The 20,851-nt window shown below is 38.0% G+C and overlaps 1 protein-coding gene and 1 long non-coding RNA gene across 4 annotated transcripts; one reads left to right on the plus strand and one right to left on the minus strand.

Annotated features, from left to right (window-relative positions):
* Window positions 1-10,645: 10,645 nt before the first annotated feature.
* pex16 (peroxisomal biogenesis factor 16) lies at window positions 10,646-20,523 on the plus strand. 2 transcript variants are annotated; one of them, XM_088935017.1, is made up of 11 exons: window positions 10,646-10,850; window positions 11,457-11,492; window positions 12,121-12,197; window positions 13,263-13,396; window positions 14,354-14,454; window positions 15,025-15,099; window positions 15,970-16,119; window positions 16,555-16,627; window positions 16,881-17,000; window positions 17,417-17,481; window positions 18,981-20,523. In XM_088935017.1, the coding sequence occupies exons 1-11, from the start codon at window positions 10,724-10,726 to the stop codon at window positions 19,037-19,039; spliced, it is 1,017 nt and encodes a 338-aa protein (XP_088791143.1). In that variant the 5' UTR covers window positions 10,646-10,723; the 3' UTR covers window positions 19,040-20,523. The 2 variants fall into 2 exon arrangements, with proteins under 2 accessions (XP_088791143.1, XP_088791144.1); XM_088935018.1 differs by having other exon boundaries at window positions 13,263-13,306.
* Window positions 12,972-18,896, minus strand: LOC148819586 (uncharacterized). 2 transcript variants are annotated; one of them, XR_016094316.1, is made up of 7 exons: window positions 18,829-18,896; window positions 18,409-18,509; window positions 16,520-16,570; window positions 15,930-16,008; window positions 14,053-14,100; window positions 13,743-13,819; window positions 12,972-13,343 (listed from the first exon to the last, which is right to left on the minus strand). It is a non-coding gene; the product is annotated as an uncharacterized LOC148819586 (long non-coding RNA). The 2 variants fall into 2 exon arrangements; XR_016094315.1 differs by lacking the exon at window positions 16,520-16,570 and having other exon boundaries at window positions 13,207-13,343.
* Window positions 20,524-20,851: the final 328 nt, after the last annotated feature.

Here is a 20,851-nt window from a genome sequence, read left to right on the forward strand (position 1 = left end):
AATCGCAAGTGTACTGAGAGTCATCAAAAACGCATCAAGCGCAATTGCTTTTAAACTCAACTGTCATGTTTTTAAATGCCTCTCTGTATTTATATGCATGCGTGTAGAAATATATAATAAACACACCTTACATGTTCACAAATGTACTGCAGAAGCAGGGACCTTTACTTTGAAAGCAATCACTAAATATAATTGAATTAAATCAATGTTCCAGAAACAAAAACACCATCAGTTTTCTTTCCTAGACCATAACCAATAAACAAGTACTAGCAGATCATGTACTCACAAGATGTAACAGTTGTTTCCAAAGGGATTTTATTGCGTGTATGTGCCCAGTGCCTGGCTGGACAAGAGTCGGTTCTTTTCAGGACTTTGGATTTTGAGATCCAACAAAAGGCATGCTGGAAGTCTGCAACGGTGATGCTTATTTGGAATACTGGCAGTGAGGCTCGACCAGGGTGTTTGAAACAGACAGATATTACAAATGAGCTCACACCGTCTCAACAGCAAGTTTGGAAACAAGAGTTGTATAATTGTTCCTTTTCTAGAGATTGTAAACAGTAAAGCATAAAAAAAATAGATGAGCATAGCCAAAATAAAACCAGAATCAATGAAAGAATTGGATGGTCAATATTTTAGCATTGTTCTTACCCTTGTTATATAGCAATCAAGTATTTTGAGCAATATATAAATCATTAAGAATACTGCCCGTCAACACATGGCCTAAGGCACCATTGGTGTCAAATGTAACTTTTTAAACAAAATATTTTTTTATTGGATGGTTAAAGTTTAAACTATTCTTTCAGCCCTATGAACACATTCTGTATCTATTCCACCCCTGTCTAAAATGAAATTCTTTAAAAAAAGTTTCCAAAACTACAAGAAAAAATGAATGCTTGGAGAAAAAAAAACTTCTATTCAAATATGAAAATACAACAGTTCCAATAGAAACAGCACACAACATGACCCAGTGAAACTTCAAGCTTCAAGAGCAAAACAAAAGATGTACCTGATTTTGAAAAGCATTATTAGAATTACTTTCTCAGAATTCCCTTTTGAAAGTGAATTTCATTTTTTTATTGTGCTTACAAATGCATTAAGATCATTGGTAAAATATTGACTCACATCAGCCAAAAGCTCACTGAAAAGCCAGAAACATTCACCTCCATTTTCATCTAAATACTGACTGAACTGCAACATTTTCAATATTTAACTAGAGCTGCCTCCATACAATGCTGTACTTTAAAATTTTAATTCAGAACTAAGGGAGACAAGTCAGATAAATCCATGTAACATTATTTTTTTGCAGCATTAAACAATACTGATTCGATTTCTTACAATGTCTGTGCGATCAGTTGAACAACTCAGGAAGGAGACTTGGAATATCTTAGCCTTCTTACATCAGCTTTAAAGTAGTGGCATCAATGTGACCTTTCAGGACAAATGTCATAGCACAGAGACTAGAGTTGTACATGTTCTGTCGCCACTTTCACAAGCTTTTTACACAGAACAAAAAAAAGGTCATAAACAGAATAGGCAACAGATGTTAAGCAAGAAAAAAGTGATTTTAAGACAAGTAGCACATCTAGGTATCTTAATATACATCCAAGAAGTGATTCAGGGAGAACTCTACATTCAATGCATCAGGGATATCACAGGCAGAAAAAGTCCACTTACTTGCAAGGAGAAAAATAAAATTGCACTTCCTCTAATCATAAAAATCAATCATTCTTGAGAGAATACCCCTGGTGGATCGCCTAAGGGACAAGGATATCATAAAAATGTTTGGTTCAATCTACATTACTATCCCTCAGCTTTAAATCAGGCCTTAATGTTTCAGAATCAGGCATGCAATAGATAAAGTGCCCTGCCAAACTACATAACAAAACAGTTTTTAAATGATAAAGGAAACACTCAAATGTGATTTCTTTTTAATGTTCAGCATTATTATTTCCACATCACACTACTGTGGTTAATTATTTATATTCGAGTAACAACAACAAAAAAAAATCAGCTTAATGAGCACACTACATGGAAATATCCGTCTGAAAACAAGTTCAGTCCCATTCTACCTGTATGATGAATCAGAAGCCTTTTTATAGGTTCTCCCTTTGTAACAAATAATGCACATACAAGAGGTGATACAATTTTCTAAAAATTCTTATTAATGTGATTTATTAAAATCTTTAAGAAATGAAAATAGCCAAATATATTGTGTTGAGGAATGAAATTCATTTTTCACTCAAATTTCTTGTAATGTTAATGAATTGTACAGTTCACTTAGAAATGGTCAGTACTGTGTCCACATATAAGCTGCACATCATTATGCTAATCCAAACAGATGAAGTGCCCATATCCTCAGAGGAAAAGCAAGACCTCTGTACAGTCTGATAAGTGATTTCACCCTGACAAGCTCAGCTCTGTTAGACCCATTAAGACCACCTTTAACCATTGTTCACTGAATCCATTTTTCCCCATTTAATTTAATCATTTTTCCTCTGTCCTTACTGTATTTTTCTCTCCATTGTCAACTTTTCTACCCTTAATTTGGTAGTTGCTGAAACAATAGCCTGATGTTTGGCCACACACCACAGCATATTGTGGTTGCAAGAAAATCTTGGTTAACCTGAAAACAGCACTGCCGGTACACAGTCTAACTTGTTTGCCTAAAACAAATCAGAATTACAACTTAATCTGAAGATTTATAACATTGTGTCAATTTACTACACATTTATTTGGAAGATCTTTAAATCAAATTCCACTCATATTCAGTTCACTACCCTCTTAGCATTCCAAAAAAAAAACCCTGCTATTGTAAAAAAAAGAGAGCCCCTAGAGGTCACTGGAGAGCTGAGACACAAAGCCTGTGTGCCTTGGACCGCTTTTACCTTAAGAACAGCAGAATTCCCAAGAACATGATTCATTCAGAGGCGTCCATTCAACACAAAACGCATAATATAACAGATGGAATGACTCAACACCACTCCGTTACAACAATATAGAAACTGCAACTAAATAATACAGCAAGGTCTTTAGGAATGAAAGACAAAAAACACAGTGTGACACAAAAAAGGTAGCAATGATCACAGTATCCCTCCTAAAGCAGAAACACTGGGAATTATATGACAAAGATAACATTTTAATTCCAGCACTTTTACCACAAAGATAATAAAGTAAATAGAAATTCCGACATTTCACCTTAACCTCACGTACTACATCATCTATATTTTGCCACCATAGGATTCAGGTTTCATTTCAGTTTGGCACTGAATTTTGATAACAGCATTTTCACAGCACCAGAGCATCTTACCTTGTGCAGATGATCTTTAGTCAAATGAACATTCTATCAGGTCCTCTCAGGTAGATAGTGCCGACTTGAATATGTCTGCATGACAAAGTGTTGAACATTCAGACCACAAAAAGACAACTTTGATCCATCCTTTCCTATGTCACCCTTAATGCTGCATTACACAGCCCTGTGACATCCCTTTCGCCATATTCTGCTAGATTAGGCTGTTCGTGATGGACAAAAGCAAATTAACCCAATTTATTATATAATGAAGCCCTGGCAAATATGTTTCTTTCTTGACAAATCCTGGCTGCTCAAACATACAGTTGATGAAGTGTGCAGTTGTTTAATTTTTATTAAAGAACCTAATTCAATCTACAGCAATTGAACAGAGAGTATAATCCATATTTTTTTCGATACACGTTTCATGCACTTATAATTTCTATTTGTTAAAAGTAAAATACTCCCCATTTTCAGCTAGAGTGATGCTTATTGTAATTCTTATAATGGCTATGCCTCAAATCCTTTTGTGGAAGATGTTAGACAAAGTAATGACACTGATTTGCAGATGTCCTTTGCACTTATTCAGACATTTGACATGAGTAAGACGAATTCCCCAAGATTCAAACAGCTCATTGTAATCACATGATAAGTGTATGCTAGGTATAAAAACAGATACAGACCAAAGGGACTACATTACAAAAAGGAGGATGATGACAGCTGACAGACTTTGCAAGCAAGGCAAGTAGCTGGCCTGTTATATTGGTATTATCTAGTCCAATTAAGTGAACAATAACCACTTTATGGTGCAGTGGTTAGCACTGCTCACATTGCTGGGGCCCTGGGGTCAATTCCAGACCTGGGGTGCTATGTGTGTGGAGTTTGCATGTTCTCCTCGTGTTCACATAGGTTTCCTCTGAGTGCTCCGGTATCCTCCCACAGTCTAAGGACATAATGGTAGGTTAATTGGCTCCTAGGAAAATTGACCCTGGTGTGAGTGCGTCTGTGTGTGCCCTGTGAAGGACTAGTGTCCCGTCCAGGGTGCATCCTGCCTTGTATCGGCTGTTTCCCAGGATAGGCTTAGGCTCCCCGATAACCCTGAATTGGATGAAGCAGTAAGAAAATGGTTGGATGAAAAACATCTATATGTTCTGCTGTATATGAATTTTCGAGGTGCAGGCATTTTGTGCTGTAAAGAGAAGTGTCGAAACAGAAACGTAATTATCTCAGACTACAATGGCAAAAAGATACAAAGCCCACTCTTCACCCCCACACAATGCCGGTAAACATTTAACACAGACAACCTCCTTGTGTCATTTTGTAACTGTCATCTACAGTGCCGAGCAAGAGCATGTTCATTTTTTCCCCATTGTCCTTGATTAAAATAAGATCTTGTACTGTCAATCAGTTCAACTGTGTGAGCCTTTGAAGAAATGCAAACATTTGGGCAAAATCTTTGCTTGAATGAGTATTTCCTTCTCTTTCAGGGTACAACTTTGCTGCCTTGTTTTAGATCAAAATGCACACATTATCTCTGACCCCAATTTCAAACTCTGCAAAAGAGAGACCAATAAATTCTAAGCAATTCTCAGAGAGTGGGAAAGGAGATAATGATTGAAATAACTTGTGTTGGATACAAAATCAATTTAAAATGGTATATTAACTTTTTTCTTTTAAATTTCCAATACCCAAATAGAATATTAACCTCTCTTTGACTGTCTTGATTTTATTATCCATCATTTACTCATTGACATCTGTCAAATTGATAGAGCACTGCTTAACAGAAAGCAGAGCTGCTCCTGTACCTGAAAAACGTCACTTTACAGGTAGTGGAAATTTTGTTGCCCAGGGCAACCAGACTCTCTGTGCTTTAACTTTTAAAGAGGTTTTATTCATTTCAGAGCTAACAGCAGACCGATTATGAAATAACTTAAGGGAAGCATTGGAGGAGCAATTATTGCCCCACAGGACAGCACAAATGGACTGGAAAAAAAGCTTTCAGTTACCTGCAAATTCTTCTCAAACTAAATCCAAATTCATTAATTTAGGCTTTTATCAGGTTTAATCGTTAAAACTCTGAGATGGGTGGAACTAGATCAAGTACATCCTAGAATATTCCCACAGCTACAACACGCAGTGCTCTACTGCTGCTTCAAATACAGTACATCACAAATTCATTGCTTGTATGGCAACGCATTTACAATCACAAATCAACTGAGCAGAGAAATCCGAATTCAGCACAACCATGATTTTTGCGAAAACCCAGGAGGGAGCAAAATAAGATTTTCTATCTACTCAGACAGATCTGAAGATTTCCTAATCTGTCCCCAGAAACGTAGACATTAATTTAAACCCCGACTGTCAGTATTATTAAACCGTGTACCTACAACAGAGTTGCTTTTTTCCCATATCTGTTGATATTTAAAAGTGGAACCTCCACTACACAAGCATCACTTTTAAATTAAAAGGAACTTGAGAGTATTACGAGGAAACATTCTGTAAACCGAAACTGTAAAGCTTCACTTTGGAAAATAGGCATAACGTGATGCTGGTATAAAATTGTACCACGGATTACAGCTTTATTCTCCCAAAGGAAAGTTGTCTGAACACCTACATTGTTGGCTCAAACAGACGACGGAGGTGAATTGAAAATTCGACAGTACTTTACTATATAAGGAGAGGCAGCCAGACAACAGAAAGACGAGAACGCCTGCCAGGAAAGTGTCCAAGACTGATGTGTAATCGGCAGGCCATCACTGTAACCTCTAACTCTTATTCTAAATGAATTCAGTTGGATTGTAAATGGATCATACAATACAACTCATTTAAAAACAGTACATTAACTATAAATCAATACTTCGAAACCGTTCATTTCTTGAGTTTCTAAAACAAACATTTTCCATCCTTATTTAAAATAAACTCCAGACGGCGCAATTGTTTGAAGTTAAACACGCCGGCCTAATTATGCTGTGCATTATTTTTCTTCCAGTTGAAATCCTAAACTAAAACAGGGAGTGTCATTTTCTACATATAACAACCAGGTTGCCGTGTCTAAAAAGAATGGGTCTGTACTTAAAATGCTCTTGCTCACGATTCAGACAGACATGTTCTTCTTATGACTTAGAGTGAAATCCGTTGCTTTTACTAAATTGATTTTTCAGGTATGCAATTAACACCAATGGATTTATTTAAAATGGGTCAAAGGGCATTTCACTGTAAACGTGTACCATGAGATTTGTTTGATGCAACGGTGCAGCAATAAATTAAGCCGTGTCTGGCGGCAGCCTAATTGTACAAAGTCGCATTTGCACAAACAACACGTACTGTACATGGAGCAGTTTTAATAAGTTAAACCATTCAGGAGAACCCAGATTTTATCGACACTTAATCGCAGAAGGCAGCTGCATCGAGATTTGAATTAATTTGGAGCGAGATAAGCAAAAGCTACTGCATGTGCCCGATAAATCACACTCAGTAACACAGGTGCAGCGGGTTTGATAAGAGAGCCCGACCTCCTAACACCAGTCCGAGATGCGCTGCTTTATGATACTCTTAGCAGTCAGGCAGTTATTCTAAGATATTACAGTACGCGAAAATGTTACCAAAGCACGTCATTCCTAGAGCAACCCTAATGTTTCTGTTCAGATAAACAATGCTACAATGTGTTAATAGCAATATCAATATTTTGATGCACCTCACATTGTCACAAAACATCTGCACAGAAGTAGAAGTCGCGCTCAGGATACTTCCTTATCTTGCCGAATCGTAACTCTCAGTCTACAAACTAAAGATGTTTTTATCATGAGTTAATTTCTTCTTCGGCGAGTATGCCCCTTGGAAAATTCATTTAAATGTACTACAATGTTAGTCTTTCTCGTGCAGGAGGCACAAATCTATGTAGTTCCGGTGTCTTTAAGCATGGAAAACGGCACGGCTATTATTTTAAAATGGTCTAAAATAAAGGGCTACATGCTAGCGTTTTCACTGTAGAGCATCGTTTGCGAAACCGTGCTTCCTAAATAAAACGTTCATACATTTTTTAAAAAAATATGACTTAATACAAAAAACGGGGGGCAATGCTTCATTCTCTATACAAGTTTTATTTCTGATGTGTCCTACAACTAACTGGTGCTAAAGACATTCAGTTGCGGTAACTAAAATAATGGGATAAACGAAACAAAAAGTTTAACAATGAACAGTACCCCCCTTAAACACTCACAGACACTTATTGACACTTTCAATACATTCCCAGTGAAATCTCCACAACCAGGTAGAAATAAACTGCTAGCACAGTAACGAGGTACCTAAATTTGCAGCTACTTCATATAGAAGCTTTTTTTAATCTGGCAAACCCCAGTCGTCGAGTCTAGCTTCAGTACTGACCTAAACGCACAAGTTTGCGATTACTTTACACAGGTTCACGTACCTTAAATCCTTTGCCTGGAGCGCATCGGCATTTCCAAGCGATCCTCCAAAATTCCAAGAAAAGCCCGTTTAAAAATTCCCGATTTAAACACCTTGCTTTCTTGCAAGAGTGCTTTCAGTTCTCCACTCAATCTGTTCTGCAATTGATTCAACGAACCTGCTTTATTCTGCGCCCATCGATTTCACCGGTTATCGACGCACTTGTGTGGGCAAACAGCAGCTGTTGCCTGCTCACACTCTCAGCCAATGGCTTTGGGAGCGTTTGGAAATGCTCTTAAATCTAAAAAAAATCGAAGCAAATCTGCGTGTTCGCTACAACCCCTAGTGTTTGTTAAATCCAACGGGCAGTAAAAATAACAACTCGTAAGTACTGAAACCTCTGTAATATCCACTTTACAGCTGATGTTATTCCAACAGCCCTTAGCACAAATTCACAATTCGCATCTCTGAACAAGTAGTATCCTAATTAACTGATTTACTTTGCAAAGTACTTTTTTCTTATTACATGTAAAACTAACACAGATTCACATGGCAGCAAATTTTCAGGCTGTCATATTCTACCTGAATACACAATATTTCATCTGTGTATCTGAAAGACATCTAAATGTCACCCTAATGGATATTAAAGCTTAGGAAATTGCTGAGTTTGACACTGAAAACAAACAAATCAGAATTAAGCTACCTGGAGGCTGTTTAACATTGGGGGCGGGAGGAATCAATTAATAACTTAATCAACTTAAAAAAGTCAATTGTTGTGAGATGCAGGGAAGTGGATTGATTACAAAACAAAATTTATAATGTTGTTGTTTTTTTCTGGAAAACAATACGAAACATAAATCAAATAAGTAAAAACAGCTATGTAGCTATATCATTGAAGTCTTTGTACTCTGTAACCAGATCTCATCAGCTATGAGAAGCTTCTCAAGACTGTGTCTGCTCAGTACTGGGATGGAAGACCTCTAATGGAAACCAGGTTACTGCTGTAAGTGGTGTGAAGACAGGCAGGTAGCGTCATTCACTCTGACCACAATTTCCAACCCAATGCCTCAGTATAGTGGCTGGGTACACTATCCTGTACGAGGGCCTTCCTGCTGATTAGACATTAAATCAAGGTCCTGATTATCAGGTCATTAAAGATCCCACGGCCCTGTTCTTTAGAGTCCTGGCAAAATGCCACTGTTCCACTTTGCTTGTGTAATCTGTCAATTCCCCCCTTCCTTCCACTGGTGAAATAGTTTCTCACTTCTTCAGCTTCTCCAGGTTGCGCAGTGGAGCTGCTGGCACAGAATGGTTCCCTTGCATCACCATCAGTGGGTTCCCTCAATGCGAGACATGACCTTCATATTATTCTTAAAAATGTACAGTGTCTATGGGCTGTTTTCACATTCTTGGCTCTCTATAAAGAAAGCAGTTATCACCAATAAGGAAGTGGCTACACAGTGTTGTCAAACTAGACCTTGTGCTTAACCCAGTGCATCAGTTATGCATAAGTATATACTATGGAAAAATATTCCATTGAGTCTGGAAAGGGAAGAAAATCAGGGAGCAATGCGCAGAATGAATCCAGAAATATTCTGATTCTTTAGGATACAGGCAGGCATTGTTCAACACTAAGGCATAGATGAGTTTTTTTTTTCTTTTGAGTATAAAATTATTCAGAGATGCAATGCTGTTTTATGTTTAAATCTCAGTAGATATCAAAACATGACCCCTGCAGTCATAGCTGTATATTGTAAAACTGCAAAGTAATTGGAATAGGCTAGCAAAACCTAAACTGCTTATCCAGCAATCTGATCATCTTAAAAATGCTTGCCGATTGTCCTAAAATATACAGAAATGCGAGATCTATAATTTAGGATTTATAAAAGCAGATTTCGGAAGATCATCTGAAAAATCGTTTCTAAAATGACATCTCTGCAAATAGTTAAGAGAGCTCCCGGGGTTACCAGTCTTAAATCTGATATCAGAAAAAATCCTGTTTGGCAACCACTGAATATCAGTAAGACGAGAAAGGAAATTTCGGTAAAAATGCCTGTGTAGCACGTGATTCTTCATAATGACCCTGATGCCTGCGGTGCTTGAGGCGGACATTTAAAAATAGCGACAGCTGCCATCGTGCTAAAGCACGAAAGTACTGGATGGTTTACGTTTTAGTAAGGGGTCCTTCAAACATAACATACGAAATCACTCATTCTTCTTTGAATAATACCTCTTGTTTTGACCTCCACAATACAGTGCAGGCTTCTAATCTGAGCTTTTTGTAGCTTTGTAAAACGTTTCAGTCCTGGATGGTAATATGACACCTGTACTTACTGTATGTCTTAAAATATAAAGAAATAAATAGACTGTAACGTTGGTTAGCATTGTTTCATACAGTGTTTTAGACCGAGCAATACTTGTTGTGAACTCCGGCAATAAAATTTAGTAACCTTTACATGTTTCTGAATGAAAACAGACGTATAGTTCGTTCCTAAGTGGAAAGGGGCAATAATTAGTTTAGGAACAGGTAAAACAAATAAAATTCAAGCAATCTATTAAATAAATTGTGCTTAAAGAATCATAATGGGAATGACTTTTCTCTGTGTAGAAAAGCCTTTTACTCCTCACTTCATCGTAATGGATAAACTAACGGAGGATTTGCTGTCATGCAGTTGTGCTTTTAAGCACGTTTTAATAATGTTAAAATTAAATAAAATATCATTAAAATATTTTAATCATAGATTTAAAAAACTTTAAAAACCGACCTTGTGTTTAAACTTTTAGGTACATGTCAGGAAGGATATCATTTAAAGCGGCCCTTTGAACAGAACAGTTTTTCATAAATGTGAATTGGATCAATAAGGGAATGAAGAAAACTGAACAACCTGTCTCTTTAAAGGAATAAAGCGCACGGGAAGAAGATAGCGGTTTGGCCCGGAAATAAACCTTGAACGCGGAAGTGTCATCTTTGTCGGTGGGTTGCAGTGTTTTGTTTTGAAATCTTCTGGAGAAAGTGACAGAACCGACACCATGTCGACACAGTACAAGGAAAAACTAGTCCGGCTTTTTCAGCAGTACCAGGACTACGTTACCAAGAACCCAGCAGCCACGGCGCAGCTGGAGAGCGGAGTAAGAACACTGTCTTACCTCATCGCAGGTAAGTATCAAGTGCAACCGAAACTACTTTTTTGAGAAAAAAAATGCAAGATGGAAAAAATACTGTATTGCGGGTTTTCTGGTACTTTAGTGGGATTTAGTTAATTATTAATTATGCCTTGACATAGAGCTTCTTTTTAATTTTGTAGCTCATTGAGTTACGTTGAGTTAAGACAGTGATAAACTGAACTTTCTGTCAATCTATGCAGCAGAATGCCTTTAACGAACATTTTGTATTGCAAACTAGTTTTCTAAACTGTTTAACGCCATTGCAACCTTGGCAGCGCTGCGTGACAACTGATTTTCTGAAATCAGAAAATGAAGCGTGTTCTTGCTTTCTTAAAATCATTTTAAAGACCATGACCCATTAAGCTCAGCGCAGGTAGCTTGATTGAAGTGCTTCTTTATCACTACTACAAGTCACGATACTCTTTGTTCTCGCTCTTGTGACACAAGCAAGCCAGTGAGTGTGCTGATCAGTGGGTAGAAGTTAACGCTTTCTGAACTCCTTGTGTGCCCAGAACCATGTAAGGCACTATGTAAAAAAAATCTGTGTATTAAATGCATTCACGTTGAATCTCGCTTCAATTCAATTCTTGTTTTTCAGGCCGGTTTGCAGATTCTCATGAGCTCTCGGAACTGGGTAAGCGCGACAACAGAAAAAGATGTATTGGTTCCTGCACAGATACATTTCTGAAGCAACGTGTTTAAGGGCAAAATGGTATAAATGGTGTACTGAAGACACCTGACTGTTAGTTACTGATGTTGAGAAATAGGTATTATCTGTTGTTTTATGCTCATTGTAAAATCTGACGTCCAAATCTGGCCACAGCTATTCTCACGTCTTGTACATACTTGTACATACAGGTATGTGGTTTCTTATACTTTAATGAGTGTGAACACAGTTCATAAATACTTTGTAATACATAAATACCAGTTGGTTTGCATTGTTAAATGAGCTTCTTGTGTGCCTGCAAGTTGTGTATGACATCAGTAGGACAACAGTAGTTTGCTATAAGCATAAAAATTACTCTACACAATTCCAGCAGTATTAAAAACTGAACAGGGCTGAAAATGAGCTGAGTAAATGCTTTGTAAAATTGGTTGTGTTGGTGGTATCATTCCATTCTTTTCCAAGATGTGAAGGAGATTGTTTTAAATGTATGCATGTAGCTAGTTTCATAATCATTTTCAGTTTATCACGTCTTATCATTTGCTGTGAGGTTGTTTTGAAAGGATGTCTGGTAAAAGCCTTGTTTTTGATCCTACAGTGTACTCCGCCTCTAACCTGCTAGTGCTGTTGAATGATGGAATACTTCGTAGGGGCCTTACTCGAACTCTTCCCGTGGTGAGTATATTACTTTTGGAATTTGATTGCATTACCAAATCTTATTCCCAAGAACTTTTACCTGTAACAGTAATTCATAAATATTAGCAATATACTGTAATGATTTATGTGCACACAGTATATGTAGTTCACATGTGCAAATATGTATCTCCTGTATCTGCTCTGCTACAGAAATCACTTACTGACACAAACTGCAGTAACACTTTACTGAATGTCATGAATATTCTAGCTTATAAGTTACATAAGCCACACACTACTTAAAGGTTAGCTGTCTTTCACACCCACATAATGTAGCTTGCACTTTCAGAGACTCAGTTGAAATATTCAGATGATAGAATCTAGTGTTGTAACAGGCTGTCCAAAACAATCACTGGACAGAGCTGGACAGCGATACCGAACTCAAGCATCATTTATCAAAAAAGGCAGTACAGGTCAGTTCCCAGGTAAGATATTGAACACTCTTCACAAAAGACATTAGGAATTCTTGTATAAGCATACGCTAGATGGGCAAAATGTGATGTGACTTTCCCGCAGTGACTAAAGGAAAACGCCTACCTTTTTCTTCCTCAACTGATCTTGCGTGACTTTCCTAACCAAACAACACTGCCCCCTTGTTTCTATTTTCGGTATCACTTATTTGGACTAACCTGTTTTCTGCAGTGTTGAGTTATATGAGATTTTTAGCCGAGAACTACAGTATATGCAAGGAAATGAACCCGACTTAAGAATTCCATCGTACTACTATTAGCAGCACAGTTTGTTTTTCAATTGTCATTTCTTTAAGGGAATGTGTACCTTTTCCCCAGGCTGTTTTATTGCCATACACTGTTGTTTCATGAACATTTGAGGTAAAGGTTCTTCTTGGAATGAAATGGGTTACAAAAGAGATGTTGTAGATAATGTGATGTAAAGTTCATAGTTATTCTCATATTGATGTCTTTATTTTTTGTCAACCATTGGCAAACTGCCCATTTGATTCCTTTACTAAGGGAATGGTGGAGTTTTCCTACACAAGCATGCTGTGTTTTCAGACAGAGTCCGCTGACCGTCTGTGCTCTGTTCCAGTCTCTCTCCCAGCAGAGGCTCCTCACCTGGCTGACAGTTCTGGAGTATGTGGAGGTCTTTACAGAGATGGGAGCTGCCAAGCTGTGGGGAGAAGGCGGACGCTGGGCTGTTATTGTTCTCATACAGATCGCTAAGTAATGTTTATTCAAAAGAACCTATATTTCTAGCATCATCATCCCTAGACGCATAGCTATATTAATTTATAGTTACAAGGTGGATGTGGAAAGCAAATTTGTAGTGCTTAATATTGGCCTGTTGGGAGTAATTCGTTGTTAATTGTGAGTCGTCTCGGTGTCAGTTTCCAATAGCCAAGCAGGTATATGAGAATTCTTTACCAGAAACTAAACTCCTTATTGAAACTATCGCATGAAATCTGTTTGGTTTTTTTTTCAAAGAAGCAGCAATGTAACTAGGCTATTTTGATTCAGCGTGTAGAGTAGAGCCACTTTTCAGCACAATCAAGGGGCAAGCATAACTCACCAGTGAAAAAGCGTGGAACGTTCATCTCCACTCCCACCCGAGCCCCTCAGAAACAAGATCTCACATTTCCATCACTCCTGGTTAGGAGGACAGAAAATACAAAAGGCAAAAGGAGTGTTCAGAGCCCATGGAGCATATATTGAAAATAAATTTAAATTGCTTTTCAGGCGTATATTTTCTCTTTACATGTTCATAAGTCATTTTTCTGCACCCTTTACTGCAGTTTTGGCTTTTTAACAAAGCCACAGACAGGAAACCAGCCTTACGTGACTGACAACCTGCCGCCAAAGCCCTATGACGTTTGGTTTACCTCCACAGGTGCATTCTTGATGGGTCTCTTTTTAGTCTTTTCCAGGACCTTGAATATTAAAGAAAATCGAAGCTGTAAATCAGTACATTTTTTCTTTGAGTTTACTTGTTGAGTTAGTTAATCAGACAGCCACTCTCTAGGTATTTGTGAATGTTGTGCTAGTGTAATAGCCATTAAGCAATCCTTGTGAATTCTAACCAAGTTCTCTAAGGTGTCAGAGCTTTGCCAAGCTGATTTCTGAAAACTGTATAGATTGTAGTGACACTAGGTCACAGGAGTATGTCTCCCTTTCTCCCCTCAGGGCGATCCTGCGAATTCTGCTTCTTTTTTGGTACAAGTCAGGAATACAGACGTCTCCTCCAATCATTCCTCTGGACAGGGAGACACAACTGTGTAACAGAGGTTAGAAAGTATTCTGCAGTGGAGAGTAACACTGACATTGTAGTCTGTATTAAGCATTTCCATCAAGTCAGTCAAGCAGAATACTAGTTGATAATTTGTATTCTGTTTTGGGTAAGACCATAGGAAAAAATAAAAAAATGAAAATTTTAAATACGTGGTAGAGGATTGAATCTCTTTTAGATTTCTGCAGGTCTCTGTTTTGTGAAGTATAATTTTAAGTAAGGCATTCTAGAGGATATGTTTTCTTTCATATATTTAGTATAGAGTTGTGCAGCAACCAGATTTTCTAAGATGACATGATCTGTTGTAAAACTTATTTCCAGTAATGTAAATCTTAATTCTAGAGGCACAAGCTAGGAGCTGTTAGAGATTATAAACACTGCATTATACAGTAATGAGGAACTCCTTGCCTCACAACTTTTTGAGGCCAGTTTTCCATTGGTAGTATTTGCATTGTGATAGTTATTTTTTATGGTCACGTTTGCAGCCAGACACCTCTTATTTAAAGTGGTTTCATGTTTTGTAATTAAGATTATATGGCTAATTTATTTTACTCGTTTCTTTCTACAGAAAATGAATGCACGCAGGTGGACTCCTCATTTGTTGGCCAGCGATCTGGAAGGATCATGAGGTCATTGAGTAGCAGTAAGCATTGCTGCTATTTTCTCCAGTGCTATATGGGCATTTTTTCATAACCTACTGTATCATTGTCTTATATGAATAATTTCAAAATGAAAGTTTCTGTAAAGCTTTAGCTGTCTAATTAGTACTCTTGATAAATGGGCATGCATATTGCTTGATTTATACTATCAACACAAACGTACAGTAGTGGAACTGACAAAGGATTTTTCCTCTAGTCCTTATGAGTAATCTTAATGAGCAACACCTTTATATGATGATTAACTATATTTAAATGAGCTTTTTAAGCATGGTGGCACATTAAAAATATAACGTTTCAGGTAGTCCTGCAAATGATCCTGCTAGCTATCATTTTACAAATAAGATAAGTGTCAGTTTGTGAAGTCTTCATTTTAACTTGAACATTTCAGTGTGGGTAGAGAAATTTGCCATTATTTTTAATTGTCTGTCTGAATCCACAGTGGGTGCAGAAATCATTCTTTTTCCTAATTATGTTGGTTTGCCTCAATCTGTTTTATCTGCGAGTCTCTGGGATAGGCAGCTCCAGAGCTTGAGGATTAAGAGTCCTGCAGGTTTTACTGGTATTTTTTGATTAGCAAAGAATTAAGAGATAAAAACAATTTATGATTTGACTAATTTGATTTCTTAATCAAATAACGAGTGCACACTCTCAGGCCTAGGGGACTTGAGTTGCCAGTCTTTGACCTGTGTAAACCAAAATTGTCTGTCTTCCAGAACATTCAGGAGTTTGTAGTTGTTGCATTGCAAACTCAGGGGTTTGCTTCTGTTACAGGATATTCTAGTAACACAGTAGCCAGCAGCTCAGGATTGAGTACCTGCGACCTTCATGGTATGACTGCTGTTCTCGTGTTCCAGCCCCATGTTTCCAGTCCAGACTCTGGGGAGCTCCTCGGCCTGAGGACAGACGAGGGAGGCCAGAAGATGAATTAAATCACATCCCGACTCCACTGGGCCTGCAGGAGACTATAGCCGAGACCCTGTACATCACACGCCCGCTTGTCCACTGTATCCTACTCCCCTGAAACCTACAGTACATTATGTTAGGTCTCTTTGCCACCTCCACGTTCAGTGTAAATTATTCTATCTTATACAGTATGTGAAAATGAGCAGACCCATTTTCTAAATAGTCCCATGAATTAGAACACGTTGCTTAACAAAATATTACTTTTTTCTTTAATATCCTATTTACTGCTTGTGTGGAATATTAAAGCTGTAGTTAAATTAAGACAAAAATTCTCTTGAGTTTTAGTTTTTCAAGATTTTAAAGCCCCGGTGGTCTGCTTTCATATACACAACATTATCAAAACTACAGAAGGGTCATGGTGTTGTCACCGTTTTGCACACTGCTTCTTGATTGCATATCCTTCACCTGCATTTCTAGTGCTTGCAAATAACATGTCCATACCTCAGGCATTCCCTCCTTAACACCTCTTCCTGCAGTGCTGTGCCTGGGAATCTGTGGAACAAGGTCATGGAAACCATGGCTCATTTCTGGGATTCTGGATGTAACAAGGTAAAAGTTCTCCAGGAAGACTGACTTAAGCTGAATCGCGTATGATACAATTTCAGACAAAAATGGGACACGGATGCGTTTTACTTCATTTTGGATTGTACCGTAGGATTTTTTTCCATGCAAGGCCTGAAATATTATTTAGGAAAATGTTGTATTTTGTATCATTAAATGCCTAGGAGATGGATCTTTATATTTTTTGTGTTGATTCATGTATCTGCATCTGCATCTGCATGTTTCGTTTTGACTTCTCCAGTTTCGGTTTAATGAATGACATGAAGTCACTGAATCGACGAGAACAGACTGAGATGAGGCGCAGAGCCTTCTTCCTCCTTTACTACCTGCTGCGATCCCCCTTCTACGACCGATATTCAGAGTAAGAGCTGTTAATCAAATTCAGGGAACAGAGTGTGGTTTTCTTGGGTCAAGAGCTGAAGACTAATTGAGTGACACAGCGGCTACAATGATGGCAAATTCAATAATGAGGTTTATGGAAAGTAGCTAGAATTGGCATATAATTGGACCTCTGTGTTCCGTGAAGAAAGGGGCACTCTTTTTAGCAGTTCATTGTCTCCCTCTTCAAATGACTGGAGAAAAAACATATTTTTGTAAAGTTTAAAAAAAATCATTTTTTGTAATAATAGAACTGCATGCTTAATTTTGGGAACTAAGGGAAATCTGCTGACTTGCAAAAACACACAGCCTCAAAACTTTTTTATTACAGTCCTTTCTTTCACAAGTTAAAAAAACTTGAAAATGCTAATCCATGCAATTTTTTTTTTTTGCTTTTAGGACAAAAATCTTGTTTTTGCTCCGTTTATTAGCTGACTATGTGCCAGGTGTTGGATTAGTTGCACGTAAGTATAATGATCTTTTGAGTGCCAGAGTTACATGTTTTTTTTTAACTTGGAGCCCTCAATTATTTTTCATTACATACTCTCAATGTGACTTGGCTTTACACCTATGACACCTTTCCTGCACAGGGAAATTGTGCCCCTACACCTGTGCTCCTAGAACAACAGTCCGTTGGAATTATTCACTTTTTTAATTTAGAATTGCTCATCTTTTTTATTAAAACCTGTCCAATTATAGTGAATCTCAGATTGCGGTTCCCGTGTCTCTGCCACAAAGCCCGTGACCGCAGACAGGAAAAACAAGGAAGGGGAAATGATAAAGGAGTAAGCAGACTCCTCGGAGCTTGCCCACCTTCAGACCTCTGACCTTGCAGCGCGTCACAGGCACCACAGCTGAGGAACCGGAGGTTCAGCGGTGATTGGAGGAGAAAAGGGTTTTCTTTATCAACTGCATCACAGGCCTGCAAGCCTGTGTCAAGCCTGCAGGTGTCACTCAGTGTCGGGGCCGACTCACGAGCACTGCCACTTGGCTAATCCCAGTCCCAGCTGATGACGTAACCCGGCTCGAACCCATGATCATAGAGCTCAGCCAAGAAGCCTTGCTGGCTCAGCCGCTAAGGAGTCCTGAGTCATTTACTTTTTGACATGTCACAGGCGTGTCACAGGCGTGTCACAGGCGTGTCACAGGCGTGTCACAGGCGCGTCTGGGATATGGCTCTCTTGCTGAGCTTGCATGTATTGCAGAGCGGCATTGAAAATTGCAGGAGTGTTGTTACTGGTGAAAGCCAAAAGGGCCCTGGCTGTATTAGCACTGATCGGACCCCTTGTGTGATGTGTTTCCGTTTGGATGATACTAAAGTAATTATACACAAAAATGTCTCCTGCTAGACAGTATCAGGTTATGAATTAAAATTGCTATTACAGACATACCGGTAGGTACATTGGCCTCTGGGAAAACTGGCATCCCATCCAGAGAATATCCTGCCTTGCCTCCATTGCTTCCTGGGATAGGCTCCCGCTCCCCCATGACCCTGCATAGGATAAAGCAGATAGAAAATGGATATTTTGTATTATTTAATATTAATCAGTGTAATTTGTGCTCTGTAATGTCTTGCTTTTTTATTTTTGTAGTATTTAGCACTGCCTAACCACAGTCGTATCTAATATGGCATTATTCTGGTGTGCTAACTAGACTAGATACCTCTTACAACATTTTCGTTTATTTTGGTAAATCAGCTTTAACAGGATTTGAACATGATTTAACTTCACGTCAACCTTACAATGTAAGTTACATTGTAATAAAGTGTTAGTTTTGCTTATTAAATATGCATCTAGAAGAAAGAAACTTGCCCGTGGAGGTCTGTAGATTAATCTGATAGGAGTGGAGAAATAATTGGATGGTACTGGCTTCATTCCTGCCAAGAAACATTGGGGAAAAAATACATGTCAAAATGCTTTTTCAAAACTTAAGACATTGTTTTTCTCATTTCTGGCTTTCACAGGTCCCCTGATGGAATATTTACCTGTTTGGCAGAAGGTTTATTTTTACAACTGGGGATGAAATCCTTGCTGTGGGAACTTTCAGGAACCACATTTTAAATGCTTCGGCTATGCAGGAGAATTGGGAGCGAGTGGAACTGAGCGCACTGGAACTCAATAAATTAGTGCCAGTCTTAAAAAAAATCATCACAAGATCTGATGAGGACATCTGTTGTTAATGAATGTAATTTAAGCTGTGGAAACATTTTTCTGTTTTTAATTCTTTATAAGGAATTTACTTTTTCAAAACAGTTTTGTTTTTCTTTTTTTGGATAATTGTTATATTGTTTTTGTTAAATCTGTTTGTTTTTAATTCATCTTTCAAACTCTTAAAAACCCTTTGTAAAGAAGTGTGAATTACATTATTTTATGGGATGTTTATTAAGATGATTCCTTAGATCCTCTGTGACAGCTTGTCTGAACCTTTACCTTTCTGTTCATTTCTAACCAGCTACACATGAAACCCATCTGCAGTATCCTCTCTTTTGGTTTTCCCCCTTATAGAGATCTGTTGTTGGCCTTCAAAGTAACTTTTGTAAAAGAAAATTTAACATGGACACTGTAACCTTAAAGTTTTTGGGGTTTCTCATAAATGTTATTTACATAAACTATATTTGCATACAGTTAAAAATGCAATTATTGAGAAAAGATAAAACACTCAATTTTTCTCACAAGAATAACTAGATGAGCTGGCATTACTTTAGATTAAAATAATTTAGGATCCATTACATTTAATATTGGGTGTTGCATCTTCTTTGTTTTAATGCCAGTTAATGTAGTGGTCATTTTTGTAATCCATGGTTGTATTATTGTGAATTAAATATGTCAGAGATATTGGAAGTGTGCTATTAAGAATTCCAATTTCTATCTGGAAAAGTCATTTCTAAGGGGATATTTCTATGGTGTTTTTAGGGCGAATAAGTGCCAGCTGGAAATGTATAGAAATTGCATTATTTTTCACTGTGTGAAAAGTATGTAATTGCTTTTGTTAATGCCAATTACAGAGAGTAAAAAATGTATACATAAGAGTTATATGTAAAGTTCAAAGTGGGTTGCTTGGCAATTAGCACTGCAGCCTAGATCTTGGGTCCTGGGTTCGATTCTGGCTGGGACGCTTCCTGTGTGAACTTTGCATGTTCTCCCAGTGGTTTGTTGGGTTTGCTGTGGACGCTCTAGTTTCCACCCAGGGCCCAAAGACTTTGTGGGAAGGCTGCCTGGTGGCTCTTAATTCTCCCTGTGAGTTTGCCTCTATGCCCTGTAATGGGCTGGTGTCCGATCCAGGGTGTACTCCCACTTTGTTCCTTATGCTTCTGAGATAGGCTCCTGGCTGCTGTCACCAATCCTGGAAAGAATCGGCATTCTGATGATGCATGAAAGGAAGTTAAAAGTTTTTATTGTTATTCTGGAAGCCTGCAGGAATCTGCAAGTACCAGAATCTGGGGGGGTTGGGGGGGTGAGTAATTTATATATACTCTTGGGATGCTTTCAATAAATCTCTCTTAAGAACAAGAGTAATTTGCGTCGTTTTTCTCCCGTATTTTTTTTAGGAACCTGGACTTTTTTATGAACCTGGAATTTCTCAAAAGCAGTACCGCTTGAATTAGCTGGTGGTCCTCAGAACAACAACCCATGACTAAGATGAATACCATTTTACCAAAGCTGTAAATCATTTTGCAATTTAGTTCAATGCACGGTATGTTGGAGATTAATATTTTCTCTCTCCCAACAATAAACAAGAGCCTGATATCCTACTAATATGTCTCATTTTGCAACAAAAGCCTAAAGTTGGCCTTCTGTGATTAATCTTTTTCTACATCTTTAAAGGAGGGTGACC

Source organism: Atractosteus spatula, chromosome 16 (assembly GCF_055471065.1).
Source record: "Atractosteus spatula isolate fAtrSpa1 chromosome 16, fAtrSpa1.hap1, whole genome shotgun sequence".
Taxonomy (NCBI): domain Eukaryota; kingdom Metazoa; phylum Chordata; class Actinopteri; order Semionotiformes; family Lepisosteidae; genus Atractosteus; species Atractosteus spatula.